This window comes from Trichechus manatus, unplaced genomic scaffold (assembly GCF_000243295.1).
Source record: "Trichechus manatus latirostris isolate Lorelei unplaced genomic scaffold, TriManLat1.0 scaffold00130, whole genome shotgun sequence".
NCBI lineage: Eukaryota > Metazoa > Chordata > Mammalia > Sirenia > Trichechidae > Trichechus > Trichechus manatus.
The window spans coordinates 5,884,063-5,903,928 of record NW_004444066.1 but is presented as its reverse complement, the minus strand read 5'-3'; the positions used below and the strand labels follow the sequence as shown (position 1 = coordinate 5,903,928).

Sequence of the window (19,866 nt, the reverse complement as noted above, 5' to 3'; positions counted from 1 at the left end):
TTTGCCAGCACCATTTGTTAAAAAGACTGTCTTTTCCCCATTTGATGGTGAAGTCATTTTTAAACTAAACAACAGTTTAGCTCATTTAATAAAGAAGGTCTGCCTTGAGCATTGTGCTCTTTGACAGAATTATCTATATGAGATCAAATGGACAATTTAACTCTAAAACACAGATGGGAGTTTTAAGGGGTAGAGAGTCTAAGTTAACAGTAGCATAACAATCTTGCAGAGACAGGGAGAAAGGTGACATAATGTGAAGTAGGTAACCACTGGCAGTGAACTCTACATGTAAAAGTTGTCAAGTGGGTACATGCTTTGTTGTGTATATTTTCACCAAAATAAAGAACTACTAATAAAAAAACTCAAATCTCTGTAATTTTTTTTTCTGATTTTCATCCCACATATGTTCCCTAAGATGAACTTAAACACCTGAAAATGTATAACAATGTGAGGCAGAGGTAAAATATGGACAGAATAAAGCTGGGGAAATGTCCACAGCAATCCCTAAGGTATCCTTGGTAAAAACTTGTCAGGGGGCAATTTGTTAATATGATCAAGAAACTTTATTGTTCGTGCCATTTAACCTAGCAATTTTGCCTTTAGAAATTTGTTTTAATAAAATAACCAGAAATGGGAACAAATATTTAGATTTATGAAATTAGTTATCATATAATTATAATAGCAAAAAACTGGAAATAACCTAATCCTGCATCATTAAGTGATTCATAAAAGTATGGTTCAACTATAGGATGTTATAGAAAAATGTTCACAATATAGTGTTTGGGGCCAAAAAACAAAAACCTTAGATATTCTAACATTTTACAATGCAATTCCAGTATTCATCCATTCACTGTCTTTCAACCTCTCTCTTTCTCTCTCTCTCTCTCTCTCTCACACACACACACACACACACACACACACACACACACACACACACACACACACACACACACAAAGCCTGTAAGGAAATACACTGAAACTATTTATAATAATTATGTCTGGGGCCAGAAGTAAGTTTGATTTTCTTGTTTAGACTTTTCTGTATAGCCTAAATTTTCATCAGTGAGCATGTATTTTGTTCTTTTATAGAATCTTAACTTTTCCTACACAGTATTTAACAAGATCCACAATTATTATTTTTATGTCTGTATTTATTTAATGTAGATCTTCCCAACAGAATATAAGCTTTTCAAGATCAAGGTCTATATCTGTTGTATTTCTTCTTGTATAACTAGGTGTTTTTTTTTTGTTTTTTTTTTTTTGTATAGTGCCTTATAATAATCTTTTAAAATGACTATTGAGTGCACTTTTAAGAGGTATGGCTATGTGTGGGGATTCTCACGGGCTATCTGACATTCTGGTACGTCTCTAATCTCCAGCTCATTTGTTCAAATGGCATATTATTTTCGTTGTTTATTATTTTTTAATTGATTTTATTGTGGTAATATATGTAACATTTATTTTATATATATATTTTCCATTTTAACAATTTTTTGTATACAATTCAGTGACCATTAGTTACATGCACAATGTTGTGCAACCATCACTACTACTTATTTGCAAAACTCTTCTATCACTCCAAACAGAAACTCAGTACCCGTTAAGCAATAATTTCCCATTCCTCTCTCGCCACAGCCTTTGGTAACCACTAATCTACTTCTGTTGCTATGCATTTGCCTATTCTAGATATTTCATATAAGTGGGATCATTCAATATCTGTCCTTTTGTGTCTGACTTATTTCACTTAGCATAATGTTTTCAAGGTTTATCCATGTTACAGCAGGTATTAGAACTTCATTTTTCTTTATGGATGAGTAATATTCCATTATATGGATATACCACATTTTGTTTATCATCTTTTGATGGACACTCCGGTTGTTTTCACCTTTTGGCTATTGTGAATAATGCTGCTATGAACATAGGTATATAAGTATCTGTTTGAGTTCCTTCTTTCAAGTCTTTTGGGTATATAATTAGCAGTGCAATTGCTGGGTCATATGGTAGTTTTATGTTTAACTTTTTGAGAAACTGCCAAACTCTTTTCCACAGCAGCTTTCCTTGCTTATTTTTGCCTCCTACCATCATACAGGGCCCCATTCTCCCCTAGGAAAGCCTTTCCCACTTCACCTCTCAGTAATTCCATCAACGTCTCACTTTCCTGACTAAACCATCTATGGCCAACTAAGCTTCCTCTAGTACTTACTGGGACCACTCACTCGGACGATCAACAACACTTGTTAAATTTTTATTATGTTCCAAACACACTTTTAGAATAGGAGTCAGCAAACTATGGCTTATGGCCCACTGCCTGATATTGTGAATACAGGTGCATTAGAAAACTTCTACATTCATGTGCTACAGTGGCAGAGTTGAATGGTTGCGACAGAGTCGTATGGCCCACAAAACCTAAAATATTTACTATCTGGTCCTTCACAGAAAAGGACCCCTCTTCTAGAATATCTACATATGTCTTAGTTATCTAGTGCTGCTATAACAGAAACACCACAAGTGGATGGTTTTTACAAACAGAAATTTATTCTCTCACAGATTAGGAGGCTAGAAGTCCAAATTCAGGGCACTCGTTCTAGAGGAGGGCTTTCTCTCTCTGTTGGCTCTGGGAGAAGGTCCTCGTCATCAATCTTCCCCCTGGATCTGGGAGTTTCTCATCACAGGGACCTCAGGTCCAAAGGACACGCTCCACTCCTGACTGTTCTTTTTTAGTGGTATGAGGTCCCTCTCCTCTCTGCTCACTTCTCTCTTTTATATCTCAAAAGAGACTGACTCAAGATACAACCTAATCCTGTACATTGCGTCCTGCCTCATTAACATAACTGCCTCTAATCCTGCCTCATTAACATCATAGAGGTTAGGATTTACAGCACATAGGATAATTACATCAGATCGTAAAATGGAAGACAACCACACAATACTGGGAATCATGGCCTAGCCAAGCTGACACCTTTTTGGGGGACACAATTCAATCCATAACAACATACTTGTATAAAATGGGGATAACACCAAATTTTCATTCTATTTGATGGTGATTCTTAGAGCAATATGGTATCCAAAGGATATGTTCAAGAGTGCAGTTTAAAAAAAGGAAAATGCTACGCAAATGTAAAAGATTACTGTTATTATTGTAATATACCTAAATTTATTCTTAAAAACATACATTTTGTGTCAAACATACCTGCATTCAAGTCCTGGGTATCCTGATTGATATTGCACAGATTATACACATTCTCGAAGCCTCAGTTTCATCAGCAATAAAGTAGAAATCCATTTCTTTCCTCCATCATTCCCTCAATAAAAGTATAATGAGTGCTATTTGACAGGTACTGTATTAGGAGACAAGGTCTCCGGGTGGTGCAAACGGTTTGTGCTTGACTATTAACCAAAAGGTTGATGGTTTGAATCCACCCAGCAGCACTGTGGAAGAAAGGCCTGGCATCTACTTCTGTAAGACTACGCCATTGAAAACACTACCAAGCACAGGTCTTCTCTGAAACACATGGGGTCGTCATGAGTCAGAATTGACCCGAAGGCAACGGGTTGGTTTGTTTGTGCTAGGAGATTTAGATAAGATAGAAGTCTGACCTCATTCTCCTTTAATTGCATATGCATCTGAGGGCTGTTCTGAGGATTAAATGATATAATACATACAGAGTACTTAACATAATTCCTGGTACACTGTAAGTCCTCACAATATGGTAGCTCTCCTCTCCCATTATAATTACTACAGAACCACTTTTAACAGTCATCTAAGTAGCTAATTCACTGGCTGGATTAATGCTTTCAATTCTCTCTGTAAAATGGGCCTACAGTATGCTCAGTACAGCTAGTAGGCTAATCTCTGGTACATAAGTACACTTCTGTTTCTTTTGGTTGAACTTCATGTTTATTGAAAGTCAGTTGTCTTTGTTCCTAAATCTCTTGAAGCTAGATATACTTGTTTAATATCATAGAAAGTAATGAAAAAAATGGTATGAAAGGAAAGAGAATGATTGCTTCATATGAAAACTTGGTTGGATGTTTTCAAAAGACTTCACAAACAATTGTTAAATTAAATGTGAGAGAGATAAAAGATTGGGGGACAATCATAAAAAAAAAAACCAGAAGGATTCTGTAGTAAGATTGCTTCTCAAGTATCTATGCTCTCACTCAACCTCGGGGAAAATAAAATTAGACATGGTCTTTGTCATTTTGGGTGTGGTTTTTGCCAGGAAAATTATAAACCCCAATCAGCAGACCCATACTCAAAGATAAGGCCTTGGCTCTTCCTCAAAATTAGCAAATGCAGTTTAAAATATATTTTCATTTTTTAATATTGCTTGCCTTAACATTTCTGATTCACCATCAACTCTTGGTCTCAAACGTACTGAGCAAGAAAGGGATTCTTTTGTATTTATTTACCTCGTCCCCTGTCATATTTTCATAGGTAAGAAAACAAAGAGAAGGAGTGACTTGTTCAAGGCCATAGAGTTAGTATTGCTGAAATGGGTCTAGAACTCAGGTGTGCTCTGATTCCATCACCTCGGCTACCTCGTGATAATAGAGAGGTAAATGCAGCTCAGTTTCACTCAGCATGGCTTCTATGGATAATTACCTTTGATGGACAGAGTGCCATCTGTCTGAGTAGATGGTAGGTAAAGTGCTTGAGAACAAGAACTTAGTCTTATACTTCACCATACTCCCCAGCACACACTGCATAGCACCTGGCAATAAATAATTTTTATTTTTAATTGATAAATTTTCTTTCCTACTTCATCACAATGTAAGAGATTGGGGCCTCCCTGATTTCTGAAAGAACCAGGGTCACATGGGATTTATAGCAGGGGAGAAATTCTACTGTGCCTGTCAGACTGTGTCACTGAAAGCTCAGCCTCACTGACTGGCACTTGCTCTTCCCTTGTCTATGCGGCAAGATGAGCAGCACCCTGCTCACCAGATGGTTATTTGTTCCACCAGCCACCTTTGCTGCATCCCTGATTCACTCTAGCCCAGGAGAGTCTCCAGTGTTCATGCTGCAAGGCAGCTCCTGCCAACAACTTTGCCAAATGGCTCCTCTCAAAGTCATGGGCTGCCCAGACAGACTGGCTCCTCCATCTGCAGAGCTTTTGGCAAAGAGATGTTTCCTTTTCTGGCTCCGCCTCTTGGCTGCACCAGAGCCATCCTGCCAGAAGGATGATCTGACCCATCAGTAAGTAAATGCAGACCTGGAGTTCTGAGGTCATTTAATGCCCACGTCTGTATTCCCCCAGTGTTACCCGTGAACTCAACATCCGAACATACCAGAGACCTAGATGATCACAAATCCAGACAATGCATCATAGAAATGTAGAGACAGAAAACTCTATAGACTGCACACCTCCCCTCCCCCACCTTCAACCTCATTTTAGTACATTAGGAAACTGAAGCACAGAGAGTAAAAATGACTAATTATGGTGGCAAAATTGGGAATAACACCTAGGTCTTATGATTTGCATTTCACATCGCTGCTTATGATACTGCATTACCTCTTCTATTCCCCTCACTTCATTTTCAGGTTCTGGATAAAAATTGGACCCTTTGTATTGGCACTGATTCAAAAGAGTATTTCTTCAGACAAAAATGAGTTTTCTTTTCTCTGTGTCAACATCATGACTTTCTTTTAATCACGTGTGTCCATATACTACACTGAGACAGTGTTAAGAATATGGGCTTTAGAATCAAGTAGACCTATTATGTGACCTCGGACAATTATTAATCTCATTCTGCTTCATTTTTTTCATTATAAATGGGAAATAAGAGTAGTGTCAACCCAAAGAGCTATGAAGCTTGAATGATAAAAATGTTTTAAAGCCCAAAGTCTGTCTCTGGACCATAGTAAACCCTCCAAAACTGCCAGCAATCAACATCTGAGTCTTTACTAACACTCAAATCCACAATGGTCTTGGGAGACACAGTACTGTGCACATATAAATGGGTATGCCAGGCATTCCCATTCTCTACATTAGGAAATCCAGATTCACAACGTTAAATGACTTCTCCAAGATTATGCAGAGAAGCCATGGAGGACCAGAGATTGTTTCTTGCCATTTTGTTAAGAAACGGGAACCAGCATCTTACTTTAAACTTGATACAATCAGGAAGGTAAGATTTGCAGAAAAACATATATACATGGTCAACCAATGCAGCATCTTATGTAATAAAAAAAACTGGAGACATGGTACAGTCATACTCTAGGGCATTATGCAACCATTGAAAAGAATGAGGCAGGCCTAGTTATCTTGGAATGGAAAAATCTAAGACATATTGTTAGGTGGGGAAAAAAACAAAATAGGAATAAAACAAATAGTATGATTCCATTTATGCAAACAATCCACACACACACCCCCGCCCGTAATGATTTACTTGTACATGTACACTTAAATGAATGAAAATGCAAAGAAGGGTGGCTATAAGGAAGCGTACCAAGCTACTGACAATGGGAACCCCTGGGCAGGGAAGGGAGGTGAATGTGTGGATGGAGGGAGGTTCATGTTTTGTTCTGTCTACTTCTCTAATGTTTGAATCCTTTCAAGCAAGAAGTATTTATGTTTTCTTTGCCTAAAAAGACATAAAAGCAGAGGGGAATGAATGTGAACGACACTCAACAATACAGCTGACATGAACCAACAGACTGCCTACCTTGGGTTGCCCTGGCCCCAATCTGACTTCTGCAAAGTTACAAGAGCAATGTTAATAAACCTTTCCTAGTGATGTTTTGTATTTAGGGGTTCCAGTTCTGTCTTTTAGATCACCCAGGCCCTCTCAGCATCTTGCTGCAATATTCCCACTTTGGGTCGTTTACAGCTTTTGTACCCCCTGCACCCTTATACATCTCTTGAGGGGCACAGAGCTGAGTCCCTACATTAAGTGTGCAGCAAGCCGTTCTGTGATTGCTTCAGGTTCATATGCTTAACAGGAATTCACAGCAGCTTAATGAGTGATGCTCAGTGGAGGAGGCTGTAAGTGCCCCAGCATCAAGCCTAGTACAGCCTGGGATACATCTTCTCACAGGTAAGGCATTCACTGGCACATTCCAACTAGCAGATCCCGTCTTTCTCAGGTTAAAATCTGCTCATAGGAGTCCCTGTAGACCTCCAGACTCCACACATCTTTTTGCCCCTTACCCACATAGTTTCCTTCATCTCCTTAGAAATGTTGTAAGCAATCAATTCTCTTTATTCTAAAACAGAGAAGTGAGTGAGTGGCTGACTTCTCCCTATACACACATAGCCCTTCCCATTTCCCACAGTGGCCCTTCCACCAAAGAAATCAATTAAAACTACTTAGTTTTTCATGGATTTCACACATCCACAGCTTATCACTATCTCTCACAGCTCTTTGCATAGTGAACTTGGAGTATAAGAACTCAAGGGTTCCTGGATTATTTAAGACAAAGTTCCTAGTGGCCTTATAGAAAGAATCTGACCTTTCAATTGGATAACTGGTCTGTTATGCAAAGCTGACATTCAGCATGATTCTAGAGTTTGACTGGAAAAGTAAAAGAAGGAAATTTGGTGGTAAAGAAGATATGTTTGGTGAAAGCCAACTCATCTTCTCATTAATGTGGGGTGAGGGGAGCGGGGTGGGAGAGTTACTCTGGCCTGTGTGAGGTCTCAGACACCTCCATATTTATGTGCAAAAGGACATGCTCCCACCACACAGCTGCCTCTGCCCCACTCCTTTTGCTCTCATCCAGGCAATTGATTGTTATGCATTCCAATCAGCCCTGAAGGACGCGGCCTAAATGGCCCAGTGGGACCATCTCGCCTCAGCCTGGGGAACAGCATTGTTAATGTCCTAGCCCGAGGAGTGAGGGACATAGAGAAGACTAAAAAAATCCAATGAGTTCTCACATCTTGATTGCTCAATTCCATACATATTTTCCTTCTTTTTTTTTATTATAGAATAATCTACAGTAGAATGAATCTACAGGAAGAAGTCAGATAAGGACTCTAGCATTGGGTAGAGGAATTCAGCTGCCCCCCTGTGGGGTAATGGGAAAGATTCGGAGACGTGCACTGCAGTGCTGAGGAAAGACGGAACACAAGAATCCGAGCAGCACTCAGTCACACCATGGCAATGTCTGCAGAGGAAGGAACTCAACCTGCGTTTTTAACCCCTAAAATCCTGATGAGAAGCAGCACGGGTGGGCAAAGAGCATGGGCTCCAATCTTGGCTGTGCCACTTACAAGTATGTGATCTTGTAAGTATGTGACACAAGTTTCCTTACTTCTCTGAACCTCCAAATTTCTTAGTCTGAAAAACAGGGCTAATACAACCATTCTCACAGGGTTGTTGTGGGAGACTATATGAGTAAACCTATGAAAAGCAGCTAGGATAATGCCTGGAAGACAGACAGTACTCAAGAAACATTAGTTCCCTTCCCTCAGCTAAATGTCTAAATTGGACCCTTAGCTTCTTCTTAAATGCAAATGTCAGAGTCTAGGAATGTCAGTCTACAGCTGTGCTCTTTTCAATGAGAATTACCAATATTTTGACAGGACTGGCCTAATATTATTCACCCTAGGTTCTTTGGTATATGTCTGACCAGCTCTCATAAAGGGCTTGGGATTGCCCCTGGGGACCTGGATGCTAATGATGAATATTTGCTAGTGATTTTCAATGCACTCTGGTTGTTATGTTTAGTAGCAAAACATTTTCCATCCCCAGAAAGGCCATTTACAATAGTATAAGGAAGCTTCTTCCCACCTTTCATTTCAAATTTTTCTAAGAACAGCACAGAGCTCAAACATTCATCCATATCCATTGGAAATACCATTTGGATCTGGCATTTGCATACAAATACCAAAGCAACATAAGTGGATACAAGGCAGCTCTCCATCATACGACACCACCTCCTTTTATTTTTCCAATGCCTTCCCAGCACCTTCATATCAAAGGCCATTTTCCTGCACCTCACTAGCTTTTTATTCACTGCAGCTTTCCTCTCCCTTGAGCATATGTGGGATTGAGGGGGTATTGCTTACTTCCTCACTTTTATTCTTGTGCCCTTATGAAGCTATAGCATTTCACAGATCGCTCAGGTCTCAAGTTTGTAACTGCTCTAAACCCAACTCTCATCCAAGACTGGACTCTCATTCTAGCACATTGTTGTGTAGTATTCCATGGTGTGTATGTACCATAGTTTGTTTATCCATTTATCTGTTTATGGGCACCTAGGTTGTTTCCATCTATTTGCTATCGTGAACAATGCTGCAATGAACATTGGTGTACACGTGTCTATTCATGTGATGACTCTTATTTCTCTAGGATATATTCCTAAGAGTGAGATTGCTAGATCATATGGTATTTCTATTTCTAGCTTTTTCCATAAAAAGCTATTTTTTTGGTCCAACATTTTATTATGAAAAATTTCAAACAAATAGTAAAGTTGAAAAAATTTACATGAATATCTATAGACCTACCACCTAGATTTTACCATTAACATTTTATACTTGCTTTATCACATTTATCCATCCCTCTATCCAGCTACTAATCTATCTTATGTTTGGTGCATTTCCAAGTAAACTGCAGACTCCAGGCTTGTTTTCAGCACTCTTACCCTTACTCCCTACCCTCCAGCTATAGTAACCTTCCCGTTCCTTGACTCTGTCAGGCTATTTCATATCGCTGGGCTTTTATACCTGTGTTCCTTCTACCTGAAATGCCTTCAGCTCTTGCTTGCTTGTTAATTACTAACTCACCCTTCAGTTCTCAGCTTAAACCTTCTTTGGCAGGCCGTCTCTGAATTCTCAGTCTAAATTAGAGCCACTTTATGTATGCTGTCATAGCGCCTTGTGTCTTTCCTGAATATCGCTTATTACAATTGGTAACCGTATCTTTATTTGCATAATTATTTGTTTAATGTCCACCCCTCCACTAGACTGAAAGCTCCATGAGGACAGAGACCATGTCTGTTTTGGAATAGGCTATATCACCTCTGTATAAAGTCAATAACTATTTCCTGAATGAATTAAAACTGAAATGAACCAATAAGTGAAAGGTGCTACATGGAATAACTGAACTTGCTCTTCCTCTAATATGTCTGTCTAAACATCATCGTGCTGATGCCTTACACTGCCAGGGTATAACCAGTAAATACATTACATTAAGGTAAATTACCAAATGGCAAGAGCCATGGCTGGAAGCTGGGCCAAAAGGAGACTATGATGGGTTTTGGTGACCTCTCCCTGCTCTCCATTAGCTCTTTTCCTCAAGCCCCAAATCAACACAGAATTCAAGGAAAAACAGTCATTTGCTAGGCAAATACAGCTTATGTAATAGTAACAACAGCTATGATTTACTGAGGGGATTTTTTGAGGGCCTGCTTTGTGTATGGCACTGTCAGGAGCACTTTCCCTGTATTAAATAATTTTCCCTGGTAGGTAAGTTCTATCATTATTTTCATTCAAAGCCACAAAAACAGAGAACAGAGCAGTTATTTTAAAGCACAGTCTCTAAATTCCCTTTCTGACCAGACTGCCTTTCCCATAAACTCATCATCCTACACAGAATATTCTGTCTGCGTCCCATTTGAAAGTAGGAAGCTTAATCAAAAAATTTCACTGACTACTCTAACAGAGTGAGGGTTTTCCTTGGCTCCGACAGAAGCCTAAAAATATAGATAGAAATCCATATATAGATCTGAGACGTTTGAGAGATGAACCCTTGGTTAGGAAAACAGTCTCATATCTGAAAAAGCCAATCAATTTATTGTGTTGACTTTATTTTTATGGTAATTTCAACCCTACCCAATGCTCTTCCTCATATATAATCCCATACACACGTTTTCAAGTGAGGTCTATAAAGAATTTCACCCCAGATAGGAACAAAATTTACACACAAAGCTAAAGCCCTTGTGATATTCCCAATAACAGCAACTAAGGGTTAAAGGAAAATGAGGCAGTTCAGAATTACCTAGTGGAAGATCCTGGGCTTCAGACAATCTTGACTTTGAAGACAAGCTTTTCCACTGACTATCTGTGTGACCTTGGCCAATTTAGTAATACCTCGGGGCTTCAGTAGCCTCAGTTTCCTTATTTAAAAATGGAAATAACAACACCTACCTAGCAGGGTTTGGATACATTGGAATACTACACATACTACATATACATATACTTTAACCCTTTCATTATTAAATTTTTATTTAAAAAAAAACTTTTTTGATGCTACATGTTTTCACTGATTATGGCTTGCTGATTCAAAGACCAATTCGGAATTTTTGGTACTAGTTATGGATTTTGAGATATATACTCTGGTAATACAAGCCACCAATAAGGTGAGTGGCAACATGGTGCCACTGATCTGTGGTATGACAATATACCAATAAGAAACTAGACAGTTTATTGCGAGCACCTTTCCCTTAGGTTACATAGGGGAAACTCTGGTTTTCTAAATATGACACAGAAAAACCAAAATAAACCCATAAGGGCTCTGTAACTATCACATGGGAAAGCTATAACCATGCTTACAAGCCTTATCTCACAGAAGTAAAGGGAAAAAGGCAAGTTTACAAAACTAACATATCCAGGAAGCATCACCGAATAAGATGCTCAACTTACACAACAATAGGCTCCAATTCTGGTCTGCTGAGCTTTATGCATTTTTAAAATGACCCCCTTGATGCTAAATGCATTAGAACCAGAATAACGCATTGCATATGAGGTCCAGAGGCATAAAAAGTAACCGGTATACAGATACCCCAATAGTAACGAAACGGTTCTAAAAAGAGAGGAAAGATAGGAAAAGGAAGGAAAAGGCAGTAACTTTATTGCCCAGAATAAAAGAAGAGGAGTAACAGGGCATTTCTTTAACAGTGCACATCATGCACATTCTTTTTGAGAGAGAGAGAGGGAGGAAGAGAAGGAGGAAGGGAGGGAGAGAACGAGCAAGGGAGGGAGGAAAGGAAGAGAGAGAGAGAAAGCCTGGCTAAAAGTGTCCTTTAGCATTTGCATTGCTCTTAGCAGGATGAACTTGCCTGCAGCTACCACTTACAATGCAAATTGAGCTTAGAGTCCTTCACACTAACTACACACAGCAAAAACCTTTCAGCTTTAAATAGAATACTGCAGTGCGGAGAGATCTAAGCAAAGAGAAGAAAAATTCAGAGATAAATGCAAAGGAGATTTTGGAGGCGGGGGGTGGACGGGTGGAGGGGGGAGACCTGACATCTCTGAGCAGGTAGGAGGAAAATGCATAAATCGTACAGGAAACAAAAAGAAAAGGTTTATAGAAGAACCTAGAAGCTACTTTCTCAGTAAGTGGGTTTAAGTTAATTAGGGAGAAGAGAACTTTTGGGGCAAGGCCACAATGAAGATAAATTTAACAAAGAATATTTTGATTTTCTGGTACTCAAGGTGTACTGGCATTTCGACGGTATTCAACCGAATGGGATGGATTCTTCCCCCTCTGGCCAGCACAATTTCATGGATGTTCTTTGTAATGAATAGGTCAAGACCACAGAGAACTTCTTGCTCTACCCAACTTCTTCTGCTATTTACATTGTTTACATTCCAATTTTTTCTTCCCATATCGTCACTAAAATCAGGTAAAGAAACCTGAAAGCCTACTGCGAAATAAATGTCTGGCTAGTTTTTGTGGTTTTCAGAGTGTCTGTGTGTGTTTGTGTGTGTGTGTGTGTGTGTGTGTGAGAGAGAGAGAGAGACAGAGATTGATTGTCACACATCAGAAAGACTTCAGAAAGCAGAGTTCTTTGCTCTAAACTCATGTTTCATTTTTGTCTTTATGAACCTGGATATTCTATCCAGAATCAGAGTTTACAAAAATGCCATAAAATAGGAACAAAGAATTATGTAGTATCCAGGGTTCTGAAAGCAATAAGGAACATAAGTTTTAACTCATTTCTTCTTTCTACAAACAGACAATGGGCACCTCCTGTACACATGGACCCAACCTGGCCATCTTCTCAGCTTGGTAGGTTTCCTTTGCCTGTGTTTTGGGGCATAATGCAATATACCAGAATGCATGAAGTCAGCTCTCTTTGTAGTCACAAGCAGAAAGAAATGTCCAAAACAAATTCAACAGACCCAAGAACAACTTCTTTCTTGGATGACATGCTTAAACACAGAGCTGGTAACTGAGTCAGTGACAAAGCCGTAAGACTGAAGGAGAACATCTTACAACCACGTTGTCACCATCAAATAAAAAGAATCAGCAAGTATGGTGCTTGGTATGGGGGAAGGATAAACTGAACATCTTAAAAATCATCTCTAAGCTCCTAGAGGCCAGAACTCATATCACTCAGATTAATCTGTCTAGCACCATGGACAAATTAGGCTTGACGATAATGATGATAAGTGGAGAATATATTTGCAAGTGTTGGGTATTCTTTCTATCTTAAACTTCCAGGGATGTTTATAGAAAATGCTACTTTTACCCTCAAATTGTGTTTTTCTTTCTTTCAGAACTTGGTCTCTTTCACCCGTACACATCACGTTTTTCTAATAGTTTTTCGATTTGATGAAATATTATAGAAATATAGCATCCAAGAATAATAAGAGTCATCTGAAATTAACAGACCTTGTTACAGCATCCAAAAGCACTTTTGAACACGTTTCCTCACAAAGATATTACAATGTGAGGCTTCATTAAACACTTTATATGAGTGGATAAGGATGAAGGCCTATAGGTAGAAAATAAAAGCAAAAATGCAAAAGTTTTGGCATAAAAAAAAAAATGCCTCTACTCTGTATTTACACACAAAAGGCAGATTGAGATTCCACCTGCTGACTTTCCCTGCCTGCCTCCAAGGCACTCAGGCTAATGTCAGAACAAGCTGGGAGAGAGAGAAACGACAATTTCACCTCTTGGCAAAGCTCAGCTTGCTGAAGCCTCTTGCTTTCTGCTGGCTGTTGATTCAGCAGAAACTACTGCTGCAGAATTCATAATGGTGATTTTTAAAGGCCCCACTGATCGCATCGCTCGCCCCACGTGTCAGACCATTCGCTCGCCACCGAACACTATTTCCCTAGCCACCTTTTTATTTCTTGCAAAGGCACTTCCAAGGGGAGAGAGGCTCGCCCTTTTGCAAAGGGCCTTTTGGGATTTGGATTGTCTGGGCAGGTAACCCGGCTGGCCGGAGAGATGAACGGGCAGGAAATGAAACCATGCCTTCCCTGCAGCCACTGAGAGAGACAACATATTCCGCTCTGGGAGAGGCGGACCCAAGGTCCTTCTGGGACCCTCCCTCCTCATCTCCCAAGACCCCTATGAGGATCTTGAGGGAGGGGTCATCTGCCTTTCTGGGGTCATTTTTCTGGCCGGTGGCCCCACCCTAAAAAGCTTAACCCCCAAGGGCCTTTTTAACTCCCATGGGCTCAGGTCCACCTGCTGCTGAACGCCGAACTCGCCTCTCAGAGCCCGGATGGATGTGGGGCGCACTGGCCGGCAGCCTCTGCGAGCCAAGCCCCCGCCCCAGCCCCGGGCCCGGAGGCGTCTCCGCCACTACGCGCCCAGCTGCCGGCGAAGCACAGCGATCCGCAACTTGCGCCCGGCCCCAGCGGCGGAATGCGGCGGGGCCAGTGTTACCTTCGGTAGCATAGCTGTGGTCGCGCAGGAAACTGTTGTTGATTTTGCGGGTATCAATGTCCTCCTCCATTGACAGCAGGCTTACTTGCGTGGGAACCAGAAGCCGGCAGACAAGTATCCATGATCCCTCCCCGCAGCCAGTCTCACAGGAGAGGGGGGCAGGGGAGCCAGTGGGACTGCACCATGGTCCGAGCCTGAGGAGGAGACGGGGAGGCGGAGAGAGAAAAAAAATAAAAACCCGGCAATGGAGCTGTCACCTCCTCCACTCGGGTTCTCTGAGGCTGCGACGGCTCCTCCCGCGGTGCGCTCACTCCAGCTCCAATTCCCAGCGAGGATGCTGCGTCTCCGCTGCCTCCTCAGGGCCAAGATGCGCCTCGCCCCTAGGGGTCTGGTCCCTCCCGCCCGCCCTGGAGGCGCTCACAAGCGGGGCTGGGGAGATGCCCAACAGGTTCCCTTCTTGGCAGCCGCTCCAAAATGCAAAAAAAGATCACTCCTCCCCCCGGGAGAGCGGGCAGCCGCGACAAAATGGTGCCTTTCTGGACCCAAGCTGCAGTGGCGAGATGGTAAGGGCAGGATTCAGGCTGGCCTGGCCCGGATGAGGGTGCTGGTCCCACGGGAGGGCGGCTCCAGCAGGCGGGAGCTAGAGAAGCCGGCGGGGAGCTGGGCAGGGCGCTGCGGCCGGCGCCAGCGCACTCACCCTCACACCCACACGCGCGCACTCGCAGCTGCTGCTGCTGCTGCAGGAGGAGGCTGGAGGCGGCTGGTGCGTTAAAGGCGAGGCTCCTCCCAACCGCGTCAGCAGCCCCAGGACTCTTCCCCAGCAGCGGTGGTGGCCGAGGAAGAGGCTGCGGCTGCTCTCTCCTGCAGTGGGGCGCACACAACCGTGACCCTGTACCTGGGTAGCAAGCAGCTAGGTTGCGGGTTCACATGGAAAGCATAGACGTGCTCTTCTCACCTCCCCCCTCCCAGGCACGCAGCAGCCAATGGCCTCGTCTACGCTCGCATCCAGAGTCCCTAGCTCGCTGCTTTTCTCCGGACACCTGCGCTTCAGGATAGCAAGGGGAAGTAGGTTTCCATGGGTACGCAGGAAGTCTATATCCAGGTCTCTTTTTGCACACCCTTATGTGATGCGTGCAGGTCCTTGGTGGAGTTAAAAGGTGAGGCCTGGGGCTCCAGAAGGCTAAGAGAGAGGGTGAGAAGTGGGAGAGAAGAGCTACCCATAGCTCAGCTTAAGCCCTCTTTGCTAGGAATAGAAAGGGGAGTAAGGGCCAGAACTTTGCATCTGAGATCACATCTGACTCCTTCATTCCAAACAGCGGCAAAATATCCTCTTGGAACTGCAGCAGGCTGGTGTTCAGAAAAGCATCTTATCTTCTCTATGTCTACACAGGCAGAGGGAAGCATAGTCAACCAGTAGTCAACACAGCCAGTATGAAGAAGTCCACTCTCCCTAGCCCTCTGCACTTAGTTTTAGACAGACTGCTGCAGCCCCTCAGTTAGGTTTTGCTTGTGTAGACACAACTCTGCGGGAGTGTCTTGCATTTACATAGAACGGACATTGAAGCGAAGGGGAGCCCTGTGCCCACAGAGACACTGCTACCCTGAGGGAATTTCAAGGATCCAATTAATACAAAATGAAGCCTGTCTTCTTCCTTCAACTGGGAGGAAAATATAGAATTCTCCCCACCACACTGTTTCTCATATTGCAAAATAATTCCTCATTTGAAAAAAAAAAAAGGATCCTTACGTTTATGAAACAATCAAAATCATTTGTGAAACAACCAAAATCACTAGAAAGCCAATGCGGAAAAGAAATTTCTCTGATTTCCTCTTTTTGAAGGTATTCATTTCAGTAGGTGTCATTGCAGGGAGAGACATCAGCAAATGTCTTGCTCAGTTAAGCTCCACAAGTTTAGCTAGATGAGCCCAGAGGGACCTGTGAGTTAATTATATACATACAATGCTCCAGCTAATGCAATTTAGAAAGTATTTGAAGTTCAAAAAAATGAGAAAACAAGTCCTTAACTGAGGTTGGGAATTGTCATTAAATTTCCATGAGGAATAAATTCTTCTTGCAGGTGGAAAATGGCATTGCCCCCATCTTGAGAAAGTAGAAGCATATCTCTGAGAGAAGAGAGTAGAAATGTTCTTTGATATATTTTTTTGGGCAGAGGGAGTTCAGCTTCCAACAGATTCCATTTTATTCTTGTCTGGTGGTTAAGCCTTACAGACTTGTGTTAATATTTGTTCAAAATTCACATATAAAATTCCAGTAACATATGAAGACTGGTGCAGGTTGATTTAATCCATTTCAGGTACTTCAGTATCAGTTGCTGTTGCTGCTTCTTCCTCATGATGAGCTGCATCCATCCCCAAGGCTCTGGTGTTCAGTCCACCTGCAGTTTCACAGTCCAGCTTCTCTTAGAAATAGGGATAGTGGAGAGGGAGAGAGGTGGTACATGGGGAAAAAGCTAAGATCATCTCTTAGTGTGTCAAAGGGGTGAGAATACATCTTGTCTTCAGTTGAAATGAACTTAAGTTGTGATAAGAGGCCTTGGATTAGTATATGGGAATTTCTTCTCCTTGTCTTCCTGGAACATGGGCTGCAACTAGATTGGAACTGAGCTGAGTGATGAATCAGGCAGACCCAGGTTCACGAACAGGTTCTGCTTAGGGAATTTTCCACTATAACCAGTAGGGCCTTCCATTGACTGGGCCTCTGGGCTTGCTAAATTTTCCCTTTTCATGTTTTCTGCAAAATTCCCCCTGCGTATATTCCACAGTATAAGCATTTTTCTTAAGACTCAAGTTATGAGAAGGCAAATATAGATCTCCACTGATTAAATGGATTCCAGATTTTCTATTGTGCAGTCCCTACGTAGTACAAACAGCTTGGCTGTTAACTGAAAGGCTGGAGGTTTGAGTCCGCTCAGAGGCACTTCAAAAGAAAGACTTGGAGATCTACTTCTGAAATATTAGCCGTTGAAAACCCTGTGCAGCAATTCTACTCTCACACATGGGGTCATGATGAGTCAGAGCTGACTCATTGGCAACTGGATTTTTATTTTGTGGACCACTCTTTTCTACTATGAACATTGATGAACTAGTGCCTCCACCTAAAACCTGGAAAAATGAAGCTGTCGGCTTTTGCTTTATACAGTGAGCGACACATGATAAAGGAGGTAAGGGAGTGAAAGGAGCCCTGTGCAATCTTGTGGTAGTGAGAGGACTGCACAGGCCATTTCTCTGAAGACTCACTGGCCTTATTTCTGTTCCTCCAACATGCCTTGTTCTTTTCAAAAGCTTTTGGCCTTCGCACATGCTGTTCCCTATACCCCTTCCTCACAGTCTTGGCATCTTTCAGGCTCTCAGCTGAAATTTTCCTACTTCACTGAGGCATTTTCTGACCACACCATAATCCCAGTCTCTGGTATTTCCTGTCACCACATCTTTTTATTTTTTATACTTCTCTATAGCACATTGCGGGAGAAAGATGTGGCAGCCTGCTTATGTAAAGATAAAGATTTACAGCTTTGGAAACCCTATAAGGCAGTTCCACTCTGCCTTATAGGGTCACTGTGAATCAGAATTGACTTGACGGCAGTGGGTTTGGTTTGGTTTATAGCACACTGTATTTTGTAATATATGTGTACTTATTACTGTCAACTGTTCCCACTGTATCTCCAACATTGAGTGTTTGGCACTTAGTAGATGCACAATAAATACTTCTTGAAGGAATGGATAAATCACTAATTTGTTCAGTGATACTAAGATTTTTTAGCTCCGCCCTTATCAAAATTCATGTACACAAAAAGCTGTTATGAGCCTGAAATTTTCTAGCTGGCAATCTTTATTCTTAGTGAAATAATTATTTCTATTCATTCATACATGCATATGCACCCAAAATATTTACTGAGCATTTACTATATGACAGAATTGTTCTAGGTGCTAGGGTCACAGAAAAAAACAAGAGTCCCTTCCTTCGTGGAACTTAAATTCTATAATCAGATTTAATAACGTGAGCTTACATAGTTATGCAACCAAAGCATTATAAATTAACAGAAACTATAGAACAAAATTAAATGTCTAGGCTCTGATGTGAGGTAAAGCTGATTTTCTGCCATTTATCATTGTGTCCTTGAGCAAGTTATAAGATCTCCTTAAGCCATGGTTTTCTCCTCTATAAATTAGGGATAAGAATAGTATTTACTTCATAGAGTGATTGTGAGGATTCAATGAGATCATGCTTAGAAAACATATATTGCTGTTGTTGAGTATTTGCTTTTGTTATCATCATCCCCGTTGATAGTCTACAAATACCTACTATGTCAGGCACTGGGATAGGACTGGAGATTCAGCAACATCAAAGCATAAGAGAGGCCATAAAGAAGTTTCTGCCATCATGAAACTTAGTGTCAAATTTAGAGTCTAAGTAATGTAAAGGGGGCCACAGATTCCAAAAGAAGCAGGGAACTCTGAAAGCACATAACAGGCTAACCTAATTCAGGCCTATGCTTTACACAGAAAAAGCCAATTACAAATACAGAGTCTTCTGAAATTACCCAGTTCAGCATGACAGCATGTGACACATAACTTTTTTTATCAGTCTTGTCATGGTCCCCCTTCCCTAACATTCATCTATACCCACACCTCAGGTAGCCTAAGGCTTCCTACGCCCAAACTTTTTAGGTCATCCTGTCCAATTGGCTCATTAAGTATCCACAATTAAACATTTTATGAAAACCTTTGACCTAAGCCAGTCTGGAGAGTCTTTATATAGGCTTAGGTGTCAGACAGCCCTGGTTTGTATTCCAGCTCAGGAATTTATGAAGTTCATGACCTTTGGCAAGTAATTTAACATTTCTGAGGCTCTGTATTTGCAAAGTGGAATAAAGCTATAGGAGCCACTTCCCAGGGTCCTTGGGTGGCTGCAGAGACAATGCAAGCAGAGCGCTTAATTCAAGCTTGGCCCACAGCCAGGCTTCACTAAAATGCTAGTTCTCCCTCCGAGCAGTGCCTCTTCTCTCCATCTGCAGTGAATCCGAGAGATGCACTCATAGTCAATCATTTATGAGAACAAAAGTGACCCAGAAACGTGAGTTTTCCTACATATCGATCTGTCTTAATGAGCAAGTGGAAACTGGATACGTGAAATTTTGCCATCTTGCAAAAGGCCCTGTATAAGTCATGAAGTCCCAAGCAAGTGGAAGGAGTTAGGATTCTCCTCTCTCAATTTTCACACTATGTGTGTGCAAACCTCATCCCATTTCTTTATTGAGGAATCATGGA

General features: G+C 41.5%; 1 protein-coding gene across 7 annotated transcripts in view; it reads right to left on the bottom strand.

Annotated features, from left to right (window-relative positions):
* The window catches only part of PPP2R2B (protein phosphatase 2 regulatory subunit Bbeta), a 566,434-nt gene that overhangs the window by 323,476 nt on the left and 223,092 nt on the right, over positions 1-19,866 (bottom strand). For 2 of the 7 annotated variants that reach the window (XM_004384934.2, XM_004384933.3), the window contains one exon: positions 14,578-14,771. The exons of 3 other annotated variants lie outside the window; for them this stretch is intronic. In XM_004384934.2, coding sequence (XP_004384991.1) covers positions 14,578-14,771 — 194 coding nt within the window. Of the gene's footprint in view, positions 1-14,577; positions 15,486-19,866 lie in introns of those variants that run through there. 2 more of the 7 variants (XM_004384937.2, XM_004384939.1) reach the window with 2 other exon arrangements.